This window comes from Delphinapterus leucas, chromosome 8 (assembly GCF_059928025.1).
Source record: "Delphinapterus leucas isolate spDelLeu-1000000601 "Yukka" chromosome 8, BTC_Dleu_Yukka2, whole genome shotgun sequence".
NCBI lineage: Eukaryota > Metazoa > Chordata > Mammalia > Artiodactyla > Monodontidae > Delphinapterus > Delphinapterus leucas.
In genome coordinates, this window is record NC_143136.1 from 32,944,298 (window position 1) to 32,965,717 (window position 21,420).

The 21,420-nt window shown below is 35.8% G+C and overlaps 1 protein-coding gene and 1 pseudogene across 2 annotated transcripts in view; one reads left to right on the plus strand and one right to left on the minus strand.

Annotated features, from left to right (window-relative positions):
- Nucleotides 1-21,420, minus strand: part of NBEAL1 (neurobeachin like 1) — a 228,732-nt gene that overhangs the window by 162,021 nt on the left and 45,291 nt on the right. For both annotated transcript variants that reach the window (XM_089915931.1, XM_089915930.1), the window contains exon 4: nt 2,786-2,877. In XM_089915931.1, coding sequence (XP_089772057.1) covers nt 2,786-2,877 — 92 coding nt within the window. The remainder of the gene's footprint in view (nt 1-2,785; nt 2,878-21,420) is intronic.
- Nucleotides 15,145-16,702, plus strand: LOC149748532 (translation machinery-associated protein 7 pseudogene; annotated as a pseudogene).

Below are 21,420 nucleotides of genomic sequence, written 5' to 3' on the forward strand. Positions count from 1 at the left end.
TTTTCCACTCCTCAATCTGCCTAGTCAATGTCTATTGTAAACAGCTGCCAATTGTTCTCTCTAACGTAGGAAAAAGTCCAGCTTAAATTTCAAGGCCTTATAATCTGGTAAAAGCAATCCTTGCCTTCTATTATGAATTCTCTAACTTGGAAATTCTATAAAGTCAGTATACTTTAAATGAGGATTATCTGTGAGTTTCTTATCTTTAAGGTGACTAGACTAGTTTTACAGATCTTACATATAATATTCACTTGAAAAATTGAAAGTTTACTACAAGCAAAATCTAAATTCATGGTTCAGTTTGAAAGACAAAGATATGAAATATAATTTTAAATAAACCAACTAAATCACAAGTAAAAAAACACTCTTGAGATTCTTCATCTTACTTTAAATATAGTGGCAATATAAGTCTACATAGTGTTTTTAGAAATGACCTCCCAAGGAAGGAGACATTTATAATGTATGGATGATAACAAGTGCATCTTACAAAACCCCAAGCATTCAAAGGCCAAAATCCTGACTCCATAAGATCCTTAGGCTCATGATTTAAAATGAGCCATAAATTTTTAAAATAAAAGCACTCCTAAGTATAAACTACAAGAATATTCTTTTATGAGTAGAAATCAATAATACATAATCTTATTTTGAGTTCAAGATTTAATACTGATTTCAACCTTTATAAACCTGTTACAAATAATCTAATGGGGAAGAACTCTGAAACTGTATTTATAAATAAAGTACTTGTGCTTTCTGAGCATAACCATATTGTTTCTTAAGTTCATTGCCTTGGTCCAAAGCGCTAATGATTTTTTTCTCTGAATTATTACAATTACCCCTTAACTGGGCTTCTTGCCTTCAGTCTCAACCCTTTCCAATCCAACCTCCATAATGCCACCAAAGTGACTTTTAAAAAACAAACTTGATCATGATACTCTTTTTTTTTTATATAAATTTATTTATTTTATTTATTTATTTTTGGCTATGTTGGGTCTTCACTGCTGTGCTCAGGCTTTCTCTAGTTGCGGCAAGCGGGGGCTACTCTTGGTTGCAGTGCGCGGGCTTCTCATTGTGGTGGCTTCTCTTGTTGCAGAGCACAGGCTCTAGGCGTGTGGACTTCAGTAGTTGTGGCATGTGGGCTCAGTAGTTGTGGCTCGTGAGCTCTAGAGCACAGGCTCAGTAGTTGTGGCACAAAGGCTTAGTTGCTCCGCAGCATGTGGGATCTTCCCGGACCAGGGCTCAAACCCGTGTCCCCTGCATTGGCAGGCGGATTCGTAACCACTGTGCCACCAGGGAAGTCCCATGATACTCTTATGCAGAAAATTCTTTAGTAGAGCCTTGTATCTTCCATAACAAAAAGTCAAAGTCCATTAGTAATGCATTTGTGGCACTTCATGATCTGGCTCCTATGTGATTCTCCAGATTCAACTCACCTGTGTCTAAACTCTCACTGCTTACCTCCACCCCCAAACTGCAAATATTTTCGTCCTTGAAGATTTTTAATTCACCAGATACTTTTTCATCCTCAACCACCACCCATTTCTCTCCTCTTCTCTCAACACATCTCTATAAATGGAGTTGATTTGCGGCTAAAAGTATGTCCTCATTTCTCCAGCTTTTTACCACAGCAAACCTAACCTCTCTTACCTAGGTCCACAAGATGACTTGAGATACAATATGAACTTTATCTGGGAAGTGGGCCTGGGAACAGTGAGATTGCAGAAACAGATGTAGGCAGAGGAATGGAAGAAAATATTTGTAATTTCACTTATACATTTCCGTAAGATGCTAATTTTCCCCTCATTTTATGATTTTCAAGCCTAGGTTTAAAAAATCCTAAAACTTAACCTCTTCCAAGATGTTTATTTTTCCCTCATTTTATGATTTTCAAACCTAGTTTTTAAAAATCTGAAAACTTAACCTCCTCCAAGATGTTTTCTAAGGCCCTTCTCTAAAGCTAGGAAAAGAAGTATAATAAGTTTCAACTACAATAGAATGCCTGTCATATAATAAAGAAATTTTATGCAAATGAATAAAGTGATGCATGGTGGACCCTTAGATAGTTTCAAAAAAGGGGCTGGCCACATCTGAATAACTCACCCCCCCAACTTTCTGGGAGGGGAGAGGAGCTGGAGACTGAGTTCAATCACATGGTCAATGAAGTAATAAGACCCAACAAAACTCTGACACCCAGAGCTCAAAGAGCTTCCTTCTTTGAATGCACTGATGTTCAGGGAGAGCAACATGCCCTGACTCCAAAGGGAGAGAGCATGGAAGCCCTGCATCCAAGACCCTCCCAGGCCCTGTCCTACATGTATCCTTTATAATAATACTGTAATCATAAGTATAGGACTATCAGTGAGTTCTGTAAGTTAATCTAACAAATTATTGAACCTGAGGGAGTCATGTCAACCCCTAAATTTACAGCCCGTTGATCAGAAATGTCGGTGGCTCCCAAGACTTGCTAACGATGTCTGAAGTGAGGGCAGCCTTGTGGAGGACTTTGCCTTTAACTCATGGGATCTGGCGCTAACTCCAGGTAGTGTCAGAATTGAAATGAATTGCAGGACATCCAGTTGCCAGTGGCTGAACAAAGTAAAGAAGAGGCTTCTAGAAGTCACGTCTCGTATCAGCAAGAAAGACTGCTGTGATCAATCAGAAATGTCTGCCGTGAAAGCAGGGTTATGTGTGTCACATAACTGCCATCCTTATAATGTCATCAATGAAGTTTTTGTACCAAAAATTAACAAACTCACCCAAGGGTAGGAAATTAAGTATTTCAACATACCTGGTAGGCAGCTTTTCAAAGTCAACATCTAAGAATTGTTCATAGTTAGAAACAAAATTGTCCAACCACAGCTTCAGGTAATCTGGATCTTTCTGAAATAAGAAAACCATTTTAATATTAAGTACATCTTTCAGGAATTTTTTTAAAAAATGCTTTTACTCCTATTGAGCAGATATGAATTGATAAATCTAAAGAAGCAATAATATGAAATCTCTAAATGATATACAGAAGACATGTGTTGTTTTAAAATGTATATTAAGTATAGTGAACCCATGGCACTCACACAAAGAGCTACAATCTGAAAAATGTCCTATAAGATTCTAAACAATTTGCCCTCCCCTATCTCTGTGGCCTTATCCACTGTCACCCTGTACTATACTGGCTTCCTGGCTGTTACTGGGACATACCAGACATGCTCCCATCTCAGGCCTTTGCAATGGCTGTTTTCTTTACCCAGGACACTCTTCCACCAGATAGCTGAATGGCTAATTCCTACATCTTCAGGTCATTCTTTAAATGGCTTATTCTCAATGAAGTCAAATTTTACCACCCTTTCTTAAACCTTCTCACTAACCTTTACCTTCTACCCTATTCTGTTGTCCCACCTTACGGTGCTTTCTCACCTTCTAACATACTGGATAATTTATTTATTGATTGATTTATTATCTGTCATTTCCCCTAGACTGTAGGCTTCACAATTTCAAGGTCTATCTAAGGGCCCACCACAAGTGATTTCTTTTTACTAATGGACACCAAGTGCCTAAAACAGCTCCTGGCATTGACCAGGTGCCCAATGAATTAATGAAAAATATAAAATGCATAAATAAGATAAAATGGGAGATGGATCATTAACCTAAACATAAAAACTAAAAAATCTTCTAAAAGAAAATACAGAATACCTTTGCAACCTTGGGGTAGACAAAGATTTCTTAGCTAGGACACAAAAATCACAAAGCAAAAAAAGAAAAAAATAATAATTTGTCTTAACCAAAATTTAAAACTTTGATTCATCAGAAGACACCATTAAGAAAATGAAAAGGCAAGCCATATGCCAGCTGAAAATATTCTCAGTACATATATCTGACAAAGGACTTGTACCAAGAATATATAAAGAACTCCTATGAATCAATGTAAATAGGACAACAACTCAATTTTAAAATGAGCAAAAGGTTCAGACATTTCACCAAAGAAGATACACAAATGGCCAAGTAGCATGCAAAAGCATTCTCAACATTATTAGTTATCGAGGGAAATGCAAATTAAGATGAAATGGAATACCATTACACACCCACTAGAATGGCTAAAATTTAAGACTTTCCATACCAAGTGTTGGTAAAGATGTGGAGTAACTGGAACTCACATTTCTGGTGGGAGTATAAAATGGTATAATCACTTGGAAAACAGTTGGGCAGTTTCTTTTAAACATAAATTTACCACATGGCCCAGTCATTCCTCTTAAGAGAAGTGAAAACATATATCCACAAAAACAAGTTGTACAAAAACGTTCATAGAAGATTTATTTTTAATAGCCCAAAACTGGAAACAAACCAAAATTCTATCAACAAGGTTAACTGATGAATTGTGGTATATTCACACAATGGAATGCTATTCTGCAATAACAATGAATGAACTGTTGATACGACAATGAACAGAAATTTCAAAAACATGTTGAGCAGAAGACGCCAGGCATTAAGCATATACACTGTGTGACTTCACTTATACAAAGTTCTAGAGCAGGCTTTGGTGACAGAAATTTGATCACTGATTGTCTTTCAGAGGACTGACTACAAAGGGGCACAAAGAAAACTTTCCTAGGTAAGAGAAATTTTCCATTTGTTTTATTAGGTAGTAGTGACACAAATGTTTGCTTGTATCAAAACTCATCAAATTTGACACTTAAAATCTGTGCATTTTTTTTTTTAGAAGATGTTGGGGGTAGGAGTTTATTAATTAATTACTTTTGCTGTGTTGGGTCTTCATTTCTGTGCGAAGGCTTTCCCTAGTTGTGGCAAGCGGGGGCCACTCTTCATCGCGGTGCGCGGGCCTCTCACTACCGCGGCCTCTCTTGTTGCGGAGCACAGGCTCCAGACGCGCAGGCTCAGTAGTTGTGGCTCACGGGCCTACATGCTCCGCGGCATGTGGGATCCTCCCAGACCAGGGCTCCAACCCATGTCCCCTGCATTAGCAGGCAGATTCTCAACCACTGCGCCACCAGGGAAGCCCAAAAATCTGTGCATTTTAAGGTCTGTAAGTTACATCTCAAAGATGATTTGAAAAAAACCATGATTCCTCAGAAATGTCTTTTTAAATATAAATTACATCATTAAAAAAGATGCTCAGGGCTTCCCTGGTAGTGCAGTGGTTGAGAGTCCGCCTGCCGATGCAGGGGACACGGGCTCGTGCCCCGGTCCGGGAGGATCCCACATGCCGCGGAGCGGCTGGGCCCGTGAGCCATGGCCACTGAGCCTGCACGTCCGGAGCCAATGATGCTCAAATTTGTTTCCTTCACCTCGTTAACACTTTTTTGCTCCAGTCAATTTCAACATGATATCAGGAGTCTTACTTACTCATTAAATATCACTGGTTAGGTACTGCTCTTCGATAAAGGGAACTCAAATAATTTATTTCCCTAAAATAAAAGCATTACACACAAATCAGAATTCCTAAAAGAATGTTCCCAGAATATGCAGACTGCTAACCTTTTGTGTATTTATTTTTTCTATTAATATACTGTTGCAAAATCAGATCATAAATTGTTATAATCCACATCATCACTGAGAAGACAGAAATATTTCAGAAAAAGAACTACCTCTTGTGAGAAATTTTCTCAAGGATTTCATTAATTGCTTTTTTCATTTCCAACCAGCACTTCATTCATTCATACATTCATCAGGATAAGACTCCAGAAATACAGGTAGCCGGAGTTTTCCTTATCATGGTTCCTTTTTAATAAAGCAGAGTTTTAATAAACTCTGTAAAAGTTCCGCACAAAACAGTTTATAATGCCATAAAGAATTAATGTATTCCTCCTCATAGTTTATTTAGAAATTCTACCATATCTAGTTCAAAGTCTGAAAGTCAGAGTTACCAAGTGTTTGTTAATTCAGAGTTTGGTAAGTACAGAGTTCTCCTACGAAGTTGAGCAACTAACTATAAAGAAAGAAATGGTACTTAAAGCTGGAAATGTTTTATTTAGTAAGAGGTGAAGCAGTTACATTTTTTTTTGAGATTCTGCAATGTGCAAAGTATTATAGCAGGTATTTAAAAAGTATACATCATCCCATTTACTCCTTACAACCATCTAGAGTTTCATTTCCCCCATTTTACAGGTTAGAAAAGCAAAGTTCTAAGGATATATAACTTATCCATAGTCATACAGCTAGTCATCAATAGTGCTGGGATTAAAATGCAAAGAGATATGAATCCAACTGTGCTCTTTCTACTACACTACACTACACTGTCTTTGAACTGTGAGCAGGAATAAAATGGAGCTTAGTGGACAAAAAGAGGAAAAGAGGAACTAAGGATCAGTAAACTCAAGGCCATAAACAACTTAACACATAAAACAGCCACATTCTACACAGCCTGAGAAAACCCTTAAGAAGATCTATACTTTACTGCCAAAGGCCATAAAAGGAAAAACGTCCACACACCCAGAAACAATATTAATTAAATCTCAAGCTTAGCCACTTTCATGGTTAAGAGAGCTGGATACAATGAAACACCACAGTAGGATCTATCTCTCCATTTGTATGATATTTATTAACACAACACACAAATGTATTAAGTACTACAGGAGCACTGAGGCCAGATTACATGGATTCTAACCCCTGCTCTGTCACTTTCTTGAACAAGTCACCCTATGTTTGCACAACAGTTTCTTCTATAAAAATGAAGACAATGATAGTAGCTTTCTTTACAGGGTTGTGAAAATTAAATAACCTAGTCAAGGGCACATAGTATATGCTAAGTATAATGTTACTTTTTTTAAAGTTATTAATTTATTTTTAAATTTATTTATTTACTTATGGCTGCATTGGGTTTTCGTTGCTGCGCATGGTCTTTCTCTAGTTGTGGCGAGCGGGGGCTACTCTTCATTGTGGTGCACAGGCTTCTCACTGCGGTGGCTTCTCTTGTTACGGAGCACAGGCTCTAGGCACACGAGCTTCAGTAGTTGTGGCACACGGGCTCAGCAGTTGTGGCTCGCAGGCTCTAGAGCACAGGCTCAGTAGTTGTGGCGCACAGGCTTAGTTGCTCCACGGCATGTGGGATCTTCCTGGACCAGAGATTGAACCTGTGTCCCCTGCATTGGCAGGCGGATTCTTAACCACTGCACCACCAGGGGAGTCCCTAATGCTATTTTTATAACCTATTATGTGCCTAAATTATGGCTCACTCACAAAACAGGAATGTCCTATGCTACACATACACATTTAAATATTTCATGATCCCCTGTGCCACATGATTTTAACTGTATTCTTTTCCTTTCAAATCTCTGCATTTGCTCTCAGTGTAACTTTGGGGAAGTTACTTCATCTCTGATCTGTTCTTGATCTATAAAATGAAGGTAATACTTCCCCTCATAGGGCTGTTGAAAGCACTGAATGAGATAATACATGTAAGGCACTCAGCAATACCTGACATTTAGCAAATGCTCAATAAAATAAGCAATTATAAAATAATTAAAATCAACTTTATTGATCTTGTACTCAAATATTCATCCAATCGTCTGCCGTTAAGACAGTCCTTCATTTGGACTGTTATGTAGCTCCCTACAGGTCCCTGTAGCTTCAGTTTCTCTCACCTACACACAGTTACTAATGGGGTTTGTTAAATTTGAATCTAATCATCTTTTCTCTCCTGTCCAAATACTTTCAACGTCCCCCCATTACCAGAGGATGAAGTCTAAACACTTAGATGTGCTGTCCAGTGCAGTGACCACTAGCCGAATGTGATTATTTAAATTACATTAAAGCACAGGAGGCTTTCACCTTTTTATAACATCCACTCCTCCACTGGGAGGCTTTAGTGGGTAACAGAATTAAGGGATCCATACAATTTCACCTAGTTCTTATGGGCTAGGGTTACAGGTAAGAATGGGGGAAACACCTTACTTCCTCCACACAACGATATTTGGGTTGTAGTATTCTTTCAAGTTTTATAAACTTTTAGATACATACATATATTTCAACCATATGTTGGGCAACTTGCAACTTACATATGAGTTGCATTTTAAAAGTTCATTTCAATCAGTTATATTCATAACATATTTTTAATGTCCTAGCAAAAGAAGATAAACTCCTCCCACAGAAACACTAGGCCAGCCCTCAAGGTTTTCTAATAGAACTTAGCTGCTTCAAAAAACATTTAATAAGTACATGCCAACCATGTACCAACCAGGGACAGTGCTAGACTCTATGGACATGAAGACAAAACATATTCTTATATCAATTATTCCTCAATTAAAAAAAAAAACATAATCTTGTCCTCAAAGTGCTCTTTTTTCAGTAGGAAAGAAGAGCATAAACAAATAAGTGCAAAACATCATGAGAGGTAGAACAGTTGTGAAAAGTATCAAAACAATACAGAGGGAGCTACTGAATCTGTCAAGGTTGGAGGTAACTGAGTAATAAAAGTACTCAAAAGTTTTCACAAATCATAAACAGATATTCTCAAGGAGAGAGGAAGGGAGAGGGGAATTCCAGACAGATAGAAAATAGCAAGATATGCTCAAAGGATGTACAATATTTGGTATTGTCCCACCATGGAAAGAACAGGAAGCAGTGGGACAGGAGCATAGAATTATAAGACTGGAGAAGTCACCATTTCCTAAGCAAGTACTTAACAATACTGTCGGTTTCGATGAGAACAGATACAATTTGAAAAGTTTAAAAAAAAGAAAAAGGAAAGATGGCTATGCTTAATCAAGTTAGAGAAGCACTAGTTAAGCAAAATTAAACAAGACTTTTAACAATACATTATCTTTAAGATGACATATGCGGGACTTCCCTGGTGGCGCACTGGTTAAGACTCCACACTCCCAATGCAGGGGGCCCGGGTTCCATTCCCTGGTCAGGGAACTGCAGCAACTAAGAGTTCGCATGCCACAACTAAGGAGTCCACCTGCCGCAACTAAGGAGCCCACGAGCCGCAACTAAGGCCCAGCGCAACCAAATAAGTAAATAAATTTTAAAAGATGACTATGCCTTATGAACGCCATTGGAAGGGGCGAATATAATATGAAATTTCTGAAACTCATACAACCACAAACCTTATTTTCCTGACTCAATTTCATTAATTTTATCAAAGAACCAACTTTTTATTTGGTTGATCCTTTCTATTATGTTTATTATTAATTTCTGCTCTTTCCAAAAGCATTTTATTAAATGAAATCACAAGCATACAAAAAAGGTGGAGAGAATGGTATGACTCAGTTTCAACAACTTTCAAATCACGCGTAACCAATCTTCTTTCACCTATAGCCCCATCCTCTAATGTTACTTTTAAGCAAATCCAGATATCATATTTCATCCACAAATATTTCAATGTATATCCATAAAAGGTGTCTTTTAAAATATGACAATATTATCATATCTAAAAATATTAGCAGTTCTTTAATATCAGTTGATGTTCAAATTTTCCTGACTTGCTCACAAAAGCCTTTTTTAGATTTTTCTTTTTTTTGATGTAGACCATTTTTAAAGTCTTTATTGAATTTGTTACAATATTGCTTCTGTTTTATGTTTTGGTTTTTTGGCCTCGAGGCATGTGGGATCTTAGCTCCCCAACCAGGGATTGAACCCACACCCCCTGCATTGAAAGGCAAAGTCTTAACCACTGGACCACCAAGGTAAGTCCCACAAATGCCTTTTTTAACCGATAAGATCAGGACCCAAATAAAGTCCATAAATTGCAAACTGTTGGTATATCTTTTAAGTCTTTTTAAACCTGTAGGTTTCTATTACATTTCTTTTTTTTTTTTTGCCCTAATTTATTTGTTGAAGACACTGGGCCATTTGTGATTTAGTATTTCTCGCATCAGGGATTTTGCTGACTGCACATGTCATTTAACATGTTCCTCAGTCCTCTGTATTTCCTGCGAAGTAGTAGATCTACAGACTGTCAGATTTAGAGATTTTTTTTTCCCAAAAAAAACACAACATAGGTGGTGTTATACATGTCCTTCAAAAGATAAATTTCTAGTTATCTCTTACATGATGTTAGAAGCTACCTATTATCTTTTCCTAGATCCAATATTTTATTATGAGTAATTTCTGTAATAAACCTTATAATTTCCTTATACCACCATGACTACTAAAAAGATTTGCAGAAGGAAGAGCTATTAATTTATTTTCAAACTCACTTCCAGATTCTTAATTAAAATTATATCCAGATACAGATTGTATTTGTCATTCATCCCAAGCTGTTAAATAATGAATAATTTTTATTAAAATTAAACATTCCGTGATACATGTCAACCTTCTTATGGACACTTCCTTCAGCAACTGAAAAATAATAAATTCCAGAATTTTCACATCAAAGAAAAAAAGCCCTCACAATTTCCTTCACTCTGCTTTGGGCCTATTCTGTTCTTTCCTTGTCTTCTTGAAATGGATGGTATATTAATAATATATTCCTACATAACAAATTAAATTTAGGAGCTTGAACAACAAATATCATCTCAGTTTTTCAGGGCCAAGAATTCAAAAACAGCTTAGGTGGGTGGCTGTGGCTCAGCATTTCTCACAAACCTGTAATGAAGACGGAAACTAGGGCTGCAGTCATAGCAAAGCTTGACTGGGCTGAAGGAACTTTCAACTTCACTCACGTGGTGGTTGGCAAGGTTTCAGTTGTTCGCAACATGGGCTTCTCCATAGGGCTGCACACAACATAGCAGCTTGCTTCCCCCAGAGCGAATGATCCAAGGAAAAAAAGAGTAACTGAGATGGAAACAACAGTGTCTTTTCTAATTTCGGAAATGACATACCATCAGTTTTTCCAAACTCTACTGGTCACAGACAAACCCTGATACAATGTAGGAGAGGACTATAAAAGGGTGTGAATACCAGGAGGTAGGGATCTTGAAGGCTGGCTACCACAAATGACTAGTTCATTTATTTTTAGCCTCTTTCTCTAACACATTTATAGCCATAAATTTTCGTAACTAATGCTATAGGCACCCCCCATTTAGAAGCTCTAAAATGCTTACTTTTATCATTCAGTTCCACCTCCCCGAAATTCTAATTTTCCTTCATTACTTGTTCTTTAATCAAAGGTTTGTTTTCAAGTGTAGTTCATGACTTTTTTTTTTGCTATTTCTTCCTTAGCAACATTCCTTCCTTAACTACATTCGTGTCAGAAAACATACTCTATTTCAATCATCTGAAATTTGTTGAAACTCGCTTTAAGGTCTGTCATATCATTTTTGTAAATATGTGTGCTTGAAAGGAATGTATGGGTGTTGTTCTACATAAATCCCTTTTTAAATTTGTCGATCCTATTGTTTAAATCTTCTGTATCTTTACTGATTTTTTTCTTTGGTCTGTTCATTCTACCAATTACTGAGAAAAAAATACTAAAATATGATAAATTGAATTAAAAAACTGCCATGATTGTCATATGTTCAGTTCTCTGTAGTTCTGTCAATGCTTGCTTCAGAGACTAGGTTATGAGGTACACACAAATTTAAAACTGTTATATTTTCCTGATGAACTGTTGTTTTGCTGAAAATGACTTTATTTCACTTTCCTCTTTGAAAAAATGTCACTTGGTTGGAAATTCTACATTAGTATTTTCTTTAAAGATATCAATCCATTATCCTTTCCCTTCCATCATTATTACTGAAAAATCAGCTATTAATGTGTAATCCCTTTGAAGATAATCTTTTTTTCCTCTGGCAGCTTTTCAGAATTTTCTCTTTCCCTTTAGTTTTCTGCAAAACCACTGTGGTTTCACTATGAAGAATCTTGGTATGGAATTTGTTTTTTCTCCTTGAGTTTTACTAGACTTTCATCAATCCTGGAAAGCTCTCACCTGCAATCTCTTCAAATATTATCATTTGTTTCATGCTTTCTTTACTCTCCTTTTCAGAGTCCAATTAAATATGTGTTAAATGTTTTCATACTATCCTTCAGAACCTTCCATATTTTCCAACTCTTTGACTTCCTAGGATATATTCTAAAAGAATTCTTATGACCTCCCTTCCAACTCTCTAATTCTCTTCAGCTATCTAAACTCGTATCCAATTTATTGGTTTTTAAATATCATTATTGGGATTTCTTTCCTATTTCTAGACATCCTTTTTTACAACTGCTTTTTATACCATATTTCTCTGATTCTAAGACATATAATTTTTTACATTTTGGCATCTTTGAAATCAAAATGCATCTTACAATTGTTGTCAGAAAGGCTGCTGTTATATTTGTCACTGCCTGTGCAAACCTGGTAACAGGTGTTCATGGTGATGTCCTTTTGCTAGATTTATGTGCACAGCTGGTACTCCAACACGTTGAGATTACCTGCTGTTCAAAATGTCTTCAGAATATTATACTAAATTAATCAGTAAAATGAAGTTATTGTGTACACCGACAGGCATGAAAACAGAGCAGCAGGGTATAATTTGACATTAATGATGAGAATCTATACTAAGATTGCTTTTCCTTTGTACTTTTGTTCATGCCTTATATGTGTCTGGAACACCCTCTGTGACTATTAAACTATTAATTCTTTAAAACCTCAATCAAATGCTACCTCTTCAACTAAGCAATCGCTGATGACTTCATTCATCCTCCCTTAGGTCCCACATCCCACAATCTAAGTGGGAAACTGACTCTAGTTGGAAAAGCATGACCTCAGATGAACTCACAGTCAATTAACCAGATGAAAGTTATAAAATTTTGATGGAAATTCTGATAAAAACCAGTCACATCCAGGAAAGATTTGGAAACCATTTTAACACAAAGAAAAGAAGCAATATTCTAATAGAGGCCTGTGCATAAAAATAGGCTTAGAATACACCAACCCCTAATGAGAAAGATTTTTTACTTTAGGTATTTCTTAAATTTTAAGTAACTATTCATTCAGATAACTACTTTAATGAAGTTCTACATTTGATCAATAGAGTGTAGAGAATTCTCAGTTAAAATTAGCAAGGCTTGAAAAGACCAACATCTAGAGTATTGGAATGTTAGGTGTAATATGTCCTGTTGCTTTTTGTGTTCATCTTGGAGTTTCACACATAGTTAACAGGTAAAGAAATTTCTGCTTCAAGTGTTTTTGGGAAGTCAGTCAAGTGATCATGTAGCACTGCGGTGCAGGATGTCAATAACTGGGAAGGTTGTGTATATATGGGGACAGGGGGTACATAGGAACCTCCTGTACTTTCTGTTCAATTTTGCTGTGAACCTAAAACTTCTCTAAAAATATAGTTTATTAATTTTTTTAAAATGACCAAATTTTTTAAAAGAGGAAAAATATTAAATTCAAGGGATAAAATGACAGTAAGTAACATGTACATACAGTAGGTATCCAATAAAAACTAGCTAAATTGGACTAAAATAAATTCCTTAGAAAGGAAAAGCATATCACTATGTATGCATTAATTAAATATAACACTGACACTTTTTAAATGGGACTTATAAGTTTAAAACAATATTCAAGTTTCATATCAGATGGAAGTTTTTCAAATTTGATATCCTAATGATTTGTAGTAGTAAACGTAACTAATTTACACAGATTTTTCGATCACATGCATAAAAGTACTTTAACTAAAAATCTCTGAATAATGAAATTTTTACTTTCTTTTTGCATATCTGTATTTTCTAAATTTTCTACAGTTAACTTGTATACCTTAAATTTAAAAATTTTTAAAGCTTGTTATAAAAGTAAAACATTTTTACTACTTTTTCTTAGAGCATAAATCTAAATTAGAAAGTCTATATATTGTCATGCTTCAAATGAGGTTCATTCATTACAAAATGAAATTTTATATTTTAAAACTTAGTTAAATGTTACATTTTGACAAAAATCATAAGTCAAAATTATTCAATAAAAAAGTATAAACCCACCTCACAATGACACCATAAATTGAAATAGTACATATCTTTCCTAATATTCTAAAGTTTATTGTCAGGAAAGATCATGTAGTAGTTAAATTAAAGGCATCAAACAAAACCACTGGGGTTTTTTTAGAGGCAAACTGTTTTGAAATGCTTGAATGACTTTTGTGTGAAATGCATGGATCAGTTAATGCTTTGGTTCAACCAAAGAATAATTTTACCAGTTTAAATCTAAGTCACAAGACATAAATTTAAAAAAAATGCTGATATTCCTTAGATATAGTTAAGAATAAGTTTGAAAGGTCCTTGGCCAGATAAGCACAAAAATCAAGAGTAAACATTTTAAAACTTTAATAGCAGTTTGTCAGTGATTTTAAGTCTGTTGAATTCAATTTAAAAATAAAATGGGGGCTTGTATTTTTAACATCTTTTTTCCCCACTCCTTTTAGAACTACTTTGCTAAAGCCACCAATTAATCTCTTAACTGGAATCCAATACACACTCCATAATGCTTTTCTTCAAAGCTATGTTGAATTTGACATCCCTCTACTTTCTGAGGCAACCACTCACTCCTGGCTCTCCTCCCATTCAAACTCCTGACTCTTCTTCCTCTATCCTCCTCTTAAAAGATAATATTCTTCAGGACTCCCTGACTTTTGAGCCTCTTCCCTTCTTACTCTCATGTAACTCTTCAATAATTGCCAGTATGACAACTCTCAAATCTTTATTTCCAGCACAGACAGCCTTCTGAACTCCATTTCGTGGGGTGTTTCTCTACCTAGATATCCCCCAGGCACTGCAAACTCACATGTTTACCTGAAAACCTGGTGAACTTGCACTAGCTAACTTGGTGAATGGAATGACCTAGTACAAGTCTGCAAAACCAAAAAACCTGAAAATTATTTTAGGGTCTTCCTTTTCCCTCTTCCTCCACACCTACACATTGAAGGGCTATCAATTCCACCTTCTACCAGGGAAATTTAAATTTTGATATTCAAAAGGAAAGAATAATAAAAAATTGTCATGCATCTTAACAACTTTTTAGAGTAGTGCGTAAGCTCCTCAAGTCAAACCACAAAGGTAGTAATATTCCTTTCCTAAGGGCAAATCTCACATCTATTGACAAAAAATACTCATTTCTTGCTTTCTTTCACATCTAACTTCCTAAAATGAACATGTAATTGATAACCAATATTACTAAGCTGATGATTTTGTTTTGTTTTGCCTTAGAGTCAAACAACATTACTTTCTTTATATACAAAGTCATTATTAAGCCAGAGTAAACTGAGAGCTATTTCTATCTGCACTTTGCACATATCAGAGACTTATTAAAAATGGGTTGCGGTGGCAGGGATGGGGGAAAGGGCAGCAGGCACCATGTCGGGCCGCGAAGGTGGCAAGAAGAAGCACCTGAAGCAGCCCAAGAAGCAAGCCAAGGATATGGATGAGGAAGATAAGGCATTCAAGCAGAAACAGAAGGAAGAGCAAAAGAAACTTGAGCTAAAAGCAAAGGCCGTGGGGAAAGGTCACAGGTGGAATTAAAAAATCTGGCAAAAAGTAAGCTGCTCCTTGTGCCTGAAGCAATGATGATCCTTAATTCCATTCCTGTTTAAACATCTGGATTCCCTGCCATAACATCTGTTGCTACCCATAGCTAGAATACGTGTTGTTTTGGAACCTACTGCACATTTAAGAATAAACTTTTGTAAAAAAAAAAAAAAAACATACAGTGGCTCATCTTGTCTTTAGTTTCTCTCAGCCATTTCTACCTCAGCTATGAGATCCACATAAACCCAGCCCAGAATCCTGCCAAACTGTGTCCTTAAGCCCCTGTCCTATCCTGAATTCTGTACCACCTGGAATTAAACCAACTCATTTGAAATGAAAAAAAAAAAAGGGCTAAATTATAAGGGTTGATGTATATTGGTACGCCTTGCCAAAAGTTTCACTTACAATTACAACCAAAATTGTATAAATAAATTACAATTTCCTCATTAGAAGAATATTCATTCATCCGTTTTTTTCCAAATGTATATATAAAAAGAGGTACATGCCTTTTTATCTGAATAAAACATCTCTAAATTGTTTTCCTTATGAAGCAAAACTTTTATTGTGAAAAGGAAGTTTACACTGAGCTCATTGCAAAACTATCTATTTCAGTCATATTCCAGATTTAGCAGGACAAAGGGCAACAGCAGGAAATGGAGCATCACCAAGATCCAAAACAAACTTGGTTTAGAGTAAAAAAAAAAATCCCAAATCATTACTGGGATAATTCAGCACTATGCTTGAAAGCAAAAATAAATAGATTAAAAATTAAGATGGGGAGACTTCCCTGGTGGCACAGTGGTTAAGAATCCTCCTGCCAATGCAGGGGACACAGGTTTGAGCCCTGGTCCAGGAAGATCCCACATGCCGCGGAGCAACTAAGCCCGTGCGCCACAACTACTGAGCCTGTGCTCTAGAGCCCACGAGCCATAACTACTGAGCCCACGTGCCACAACTACTGAAGCCTGCGCACCTAGAGCCCGTGCTCTGCAACAGAAACCATTGCAATGAGAAGCCTGCACACCTCAACGAAGAGCAGCCCCCACTCACTGCAACTAGAGAAAGCCCGTGTGCAGCAACAAAGACCCAACGCAGCCAAAAATTAATTAATTTAAAAATAAAATAAAATAAAAATTAAGACGTTCATGAGCACAGCTTCATCACTACTGGTAAAAAGACAAGAGAGTATTTCCCACTATCATTATACCATATAAAGACAAAATAGAAGTAATCTTGATACACATACTCTCATGCTCATATACATATTCTTTATATGCTAATAAAGATTACATTTTTATATTTCTTAGCTTACCCTTACAGTGCATTTAAATACAGTCAATTCATTTTGTTCTCAACAACTTTGAAAGATACGCAAAATAATTCTTTTTTCCATTTGAAACATGAAAAAACTGAAACATAAAGATACTAGGTAACCTGTCTTTGGGTCCTTAAAATCAGAAACAGAATTGGGACTAAATCTTGGCTCTAATTCTGAAGTTTCACAAAATTTTCCAGTGTAAATTGAATCTCAAAAAAAAAACAGCTAGTGACAAAAATGAACCATGAATTTCAACCCACATTGCCACATTTCAAAATATCATGTTTTTACTCACTTTGTATCCTTTTACTGAGTTAATGCAGTTGATACTTTCCATTACACAGAACAAAAATGAATTAATCTTATCAAAGAATTTGAGGACTCAGTTTCTTCCGCATATTTCGGTGACCAACTGTAGCACTACCAAAAGGCTAAATGTTGAACAGAAATATATCCTTATGCCTATCTAAGGGGAGCAGTTGAGACAGGGATACGTACGTATCTGTTCTATGCAACATATGAATTCCAAAAAGTTGTATGATAATGTAGAAACCAAAATTGTTTTCAGTGCCATCTCTCTTACCACAAGCACATTAAGAAATAATGTCAAAAGAAACAGGGAATTACATGGTGCCTAACACAGATAATATAAACTAAAATCTTTAGATATTAAAAAATAAAGTTACCTTCTACACTTGAGAAAAGTATGCTCAGATGAGAAGTAGTTAACTACTGTACTAAAATCCAGATACAAAATTAAACCTGTTTCCAAGTCAATGTTTAACTTATAAGAGCTATATGAAATGCACTGTTGATGAAATCCTTGACCCTGGGTGGGGATGACTGTTTGGAGGCAAGAAAAGTTCAGACTACATAACTTAAATTAGTAGCCTAATACATTAGTGAAAGACCCTGTATAGAGCAGGAATGCTGGGTAATCAGAAATCATCCTGCCTCTATTATGTAATAACAACTACATGAGATTAATAAATAACCTACTAGGAAGACGCATGTTCTTAACAATGCAATTAAATCCTATTCCTAGAAAGTGAAAAGTTAGACCTGAAAACTTTGGTTAAAAACACAAACTGCAAAGTATTTTACCCAAATTCTTTTGAAATATTGCATTTACTATATGGGGACCCATCTGGTAAACTCTGAAACCAGGAATTTATTTTAATTCTACTTTAAAAACTTTAATCACTAGTATTTGTAACTAAACCCAGACTAATGGGAAAAAGACATATTTCTATATCTCCTTAGTATTCCTTTGACTCAACAGTATTATCTAAGGGCTATTTCTGATACAGTCCTATTTAAATACCTACTGAACTTTCATAACGCTCAATGGCAACCTTTAAAACATCACTTTACATAGAACTCTATGATGGCACCTTAATATTCATCTATTGCTAACACACTGTGGAATACACGTGCCAAGGTTAGCACTGTAGCAAATACAAAAGATGTCTTAACCATACATATTGCCCTGAAGCAGATCTTCATAAATCTTCAAAGTCGTCTTCTTTAATCAGGTATGTATACAGTGTTTGATATGGATAGCATACCAAACAGGGCAGCACAATAATAGACAATGTTTAAATTTTAATCATTAAGGATGAACTTGATACTCAAGAAAAATAACTGGTCACCTTTGGAGGATGCTAGCAATCAAGTCATTATTCTGGAAACAAACAGAAAGAATCAAAGTTTAGGGCTTCCCCTGTGGCGCAGTGGTTGAGAATCTGCCTGCTAATGCAGGGGACACAGGTTCGAGCCCCGGTCTGGGAAGATCCCACATGCCGCAGAGCAACTAGGCCCGTGAGCCACAACTACTGAGCCTGCGTGTCTGGAGCCTGTGCTCCGCAACAAGAGAGGCCGCGATAGTGAGAGGCCCGCGCACCGTGATGAAGAGTGGCCCCCGCTTGCCACAACTAGAGAAAGCCCTCGCACAGAAACGAAGACCCAACACAGCCAAAAATAAAAAATAAATAAATTAAAAAGAAGGCTCAACATTAAAAAAAAGAATCAAAGTTTATTTTGCCTGCTTTCCCTTTAAGGAGCTGTCATCAAATAACGGATATGGGGACATTTCTCTATATATGTTCTACTCATAAATAAAGAAATGATAAAATCTGAATATCACAGTTTTGCAAACTCCTAATGACATAATTAATGCATACAGGCAAAAGTCACTGATGGCCAAGACACTCATTAATTATTCTAGCCTCCAGCCGCCAAGCAGAATGTGAATCAATCAAGTCTCTAGATCTGCCAGTTTGCAGACACCAATAGAAGTAACAATTAAAATCAAGAGAATTCAACCAGCAAAACCCAGACTGAGGAAATTCTAATGTCAAAATCTGGTTTCTTCAACAAATAAATAGAAGGGATAAAAAGTGTGGTGAGGAGGAACCCATAGATTAAAAGACTTAACAGACAAATTTTCAGCAAAATACAACATGTATGTTTTGTTTAAATATTGTGTCAACCAAACAGTAGCAAAATAAGAACATTTATGAAGCTACCAGGAAAGTTTGAAGACCAACCAGATATTTGATGGTTTAAAGAATTATATTGAGATTATGTTTTTAAGAGGAGTTCTTATAATATAGATATATTTTAAAATATTTATGGATAAGATATGTTGTCTGGGATTTGCTTTAAAATAATTCAGGGGTAGAGGGAAGGGCAGTGGAGGGTTCTACATGAAACATCACTGAATATGAACGGATAGCTACTGAAGCACAGTAACAGATACAAAGGATTCAGTACAGTATCCTCTCTATTTGTGCCTGTTTGAAATTTTTCACAATAAAAGCTTTAAAAAGAAAGATGAACTAAAAAGTTCTATATGATAATCCATAGAATAAGGACAAAAAAGCTCCACGTCCCTCAGAGGTCAAAATAAATGAAAATCTTATGGTAAGTTAGACAAGAATTCTCCTTGTATACACACTACTACTTGACAAATAAGAAACTGAGACCCAAAGAGATAAGTCTTGCTCAAGGTCAAAAAACAAAGCAGCAACAAAGCCAAAACTAGACTGCACAATTGCAAGCCCAAAAAGAGATCTTAGTTGGAGCTAAGTTAAGAGAAGATCTGAGCAGTCCTGAAGTAGTCTGAAAGCCTGTCAAAGATACAAAAAAAAAGTCTTAAAAGTTAGGAGAAAAAAAGAAAGTCAGGTGGTTTGAAGGGTTATATGCTAGAGTGACAGCAATAAAGCTAGAGAGAAAGTACTATAGAGAACCAGGTATTTGGTAATCATTCTCACTAGGGAAAAGAAGTGTTAAATCTATGATGCATATTTGGAAGCTACTTGAATTCAAGGTATCGGAAGAAAAGAAAGTTGTTGTCTAGCTTACAAGTAGCTTATTCATGAACTGGTGAAACATAAAATCATTATCTTAAATAATGATTTTTTTGAAAACCGTTGAAAAAAATTTTAATCTTATTAAGTGCACAAGTGATTTAAATCTTAAACATAAAAATGCGATTTATCTTCCTGTCCAAGAATAGGCTTCAAAATTTGACCATGAAGGTCCTTCATTATTTACTCAGACATTCTCATAAAAGAGTAAGGATTCACTTTTATGTTAAGTCATTAAGAACAAAATTCTATGTTTGTCGAACAAACTACACTATCTTTTCAATAAGCACAGTGTCGCCTGAATAAAACATGAACTCGACCTAGAAACAATATAACTAATTAATAAGGCAGTGTAACCCCATTTACTTTTTGTCATTCTGAAAATGTAAAACCTAGTAAGTTTGATGGATTTTTTAAAAAATAATTTTCAAACGAGTACTGGGCATGCATACTAAAATGCATTTTAATTTTTGGCTGACATGTGTTAGTGACTGTTTTCAAGTCACTAAGAATTGGATCCCTTTTTTATTGGAAGAGTGGTCTATTTTTAAAAAGACATTTCTGGCATTAAATTACACAAGACTAAAAGCTATTTTAAAAATTCATATTAAATATTTCAAAGTATATGTCCTTCAGTAACTGTAAAAAATACCAAACCAGGAAGTCATAGAAAATTCCAGTGTGAGCTCTAATATTTAATATTAAGATAACTGACATCATCTGTTAAAGAATAACTTCAAAGAACTTTTAGTTCTTTAAAAAGCTGAAAGTATAGAAAGGGAGCCCTACAGGATAATGCAGAAACGGAAGCTGAGACTTGAGAACTTCACCACGCAGACCTAAAGTAACTTAAGGAGTAAGTTAGAGATGTTACTCTGACCCTTGCCAGTATCGTCAAAGTAGTAATATAGCTCCTAACTTGAAAAACATATTTTTAGGTAGTACCCTTCTTCTCCAATAACCTAAAATCAAAGCTAACATGTAAAAATTCACATAAAGATGAATGGAGAAAAACTTATTTTTGAATGACAAAGAAAAAATAATGAGCAGTCATAATGGATAAGAGCATGGACTTGAATCAGGCAGTTGTGAGTTCCCGGCTATATACGGAAGCAGAAGGGGCTGCTTCTCACTAACCCCTTTAAACTCTGCATCAGTTTTTCTCATCAGTAAAACGGATAATTACAGATACCCATCTCACAGGATTGTTGTGAGGATCAAGAAAGACAATGCTTATAAGGTGCTAATATCAGGGCAACCTTACAGTAACCACCTCAAATCAATAGCATTTTTATATAATAATCTTTTAATTTAAAAGATTATGAGAAAAATGCTTAATGC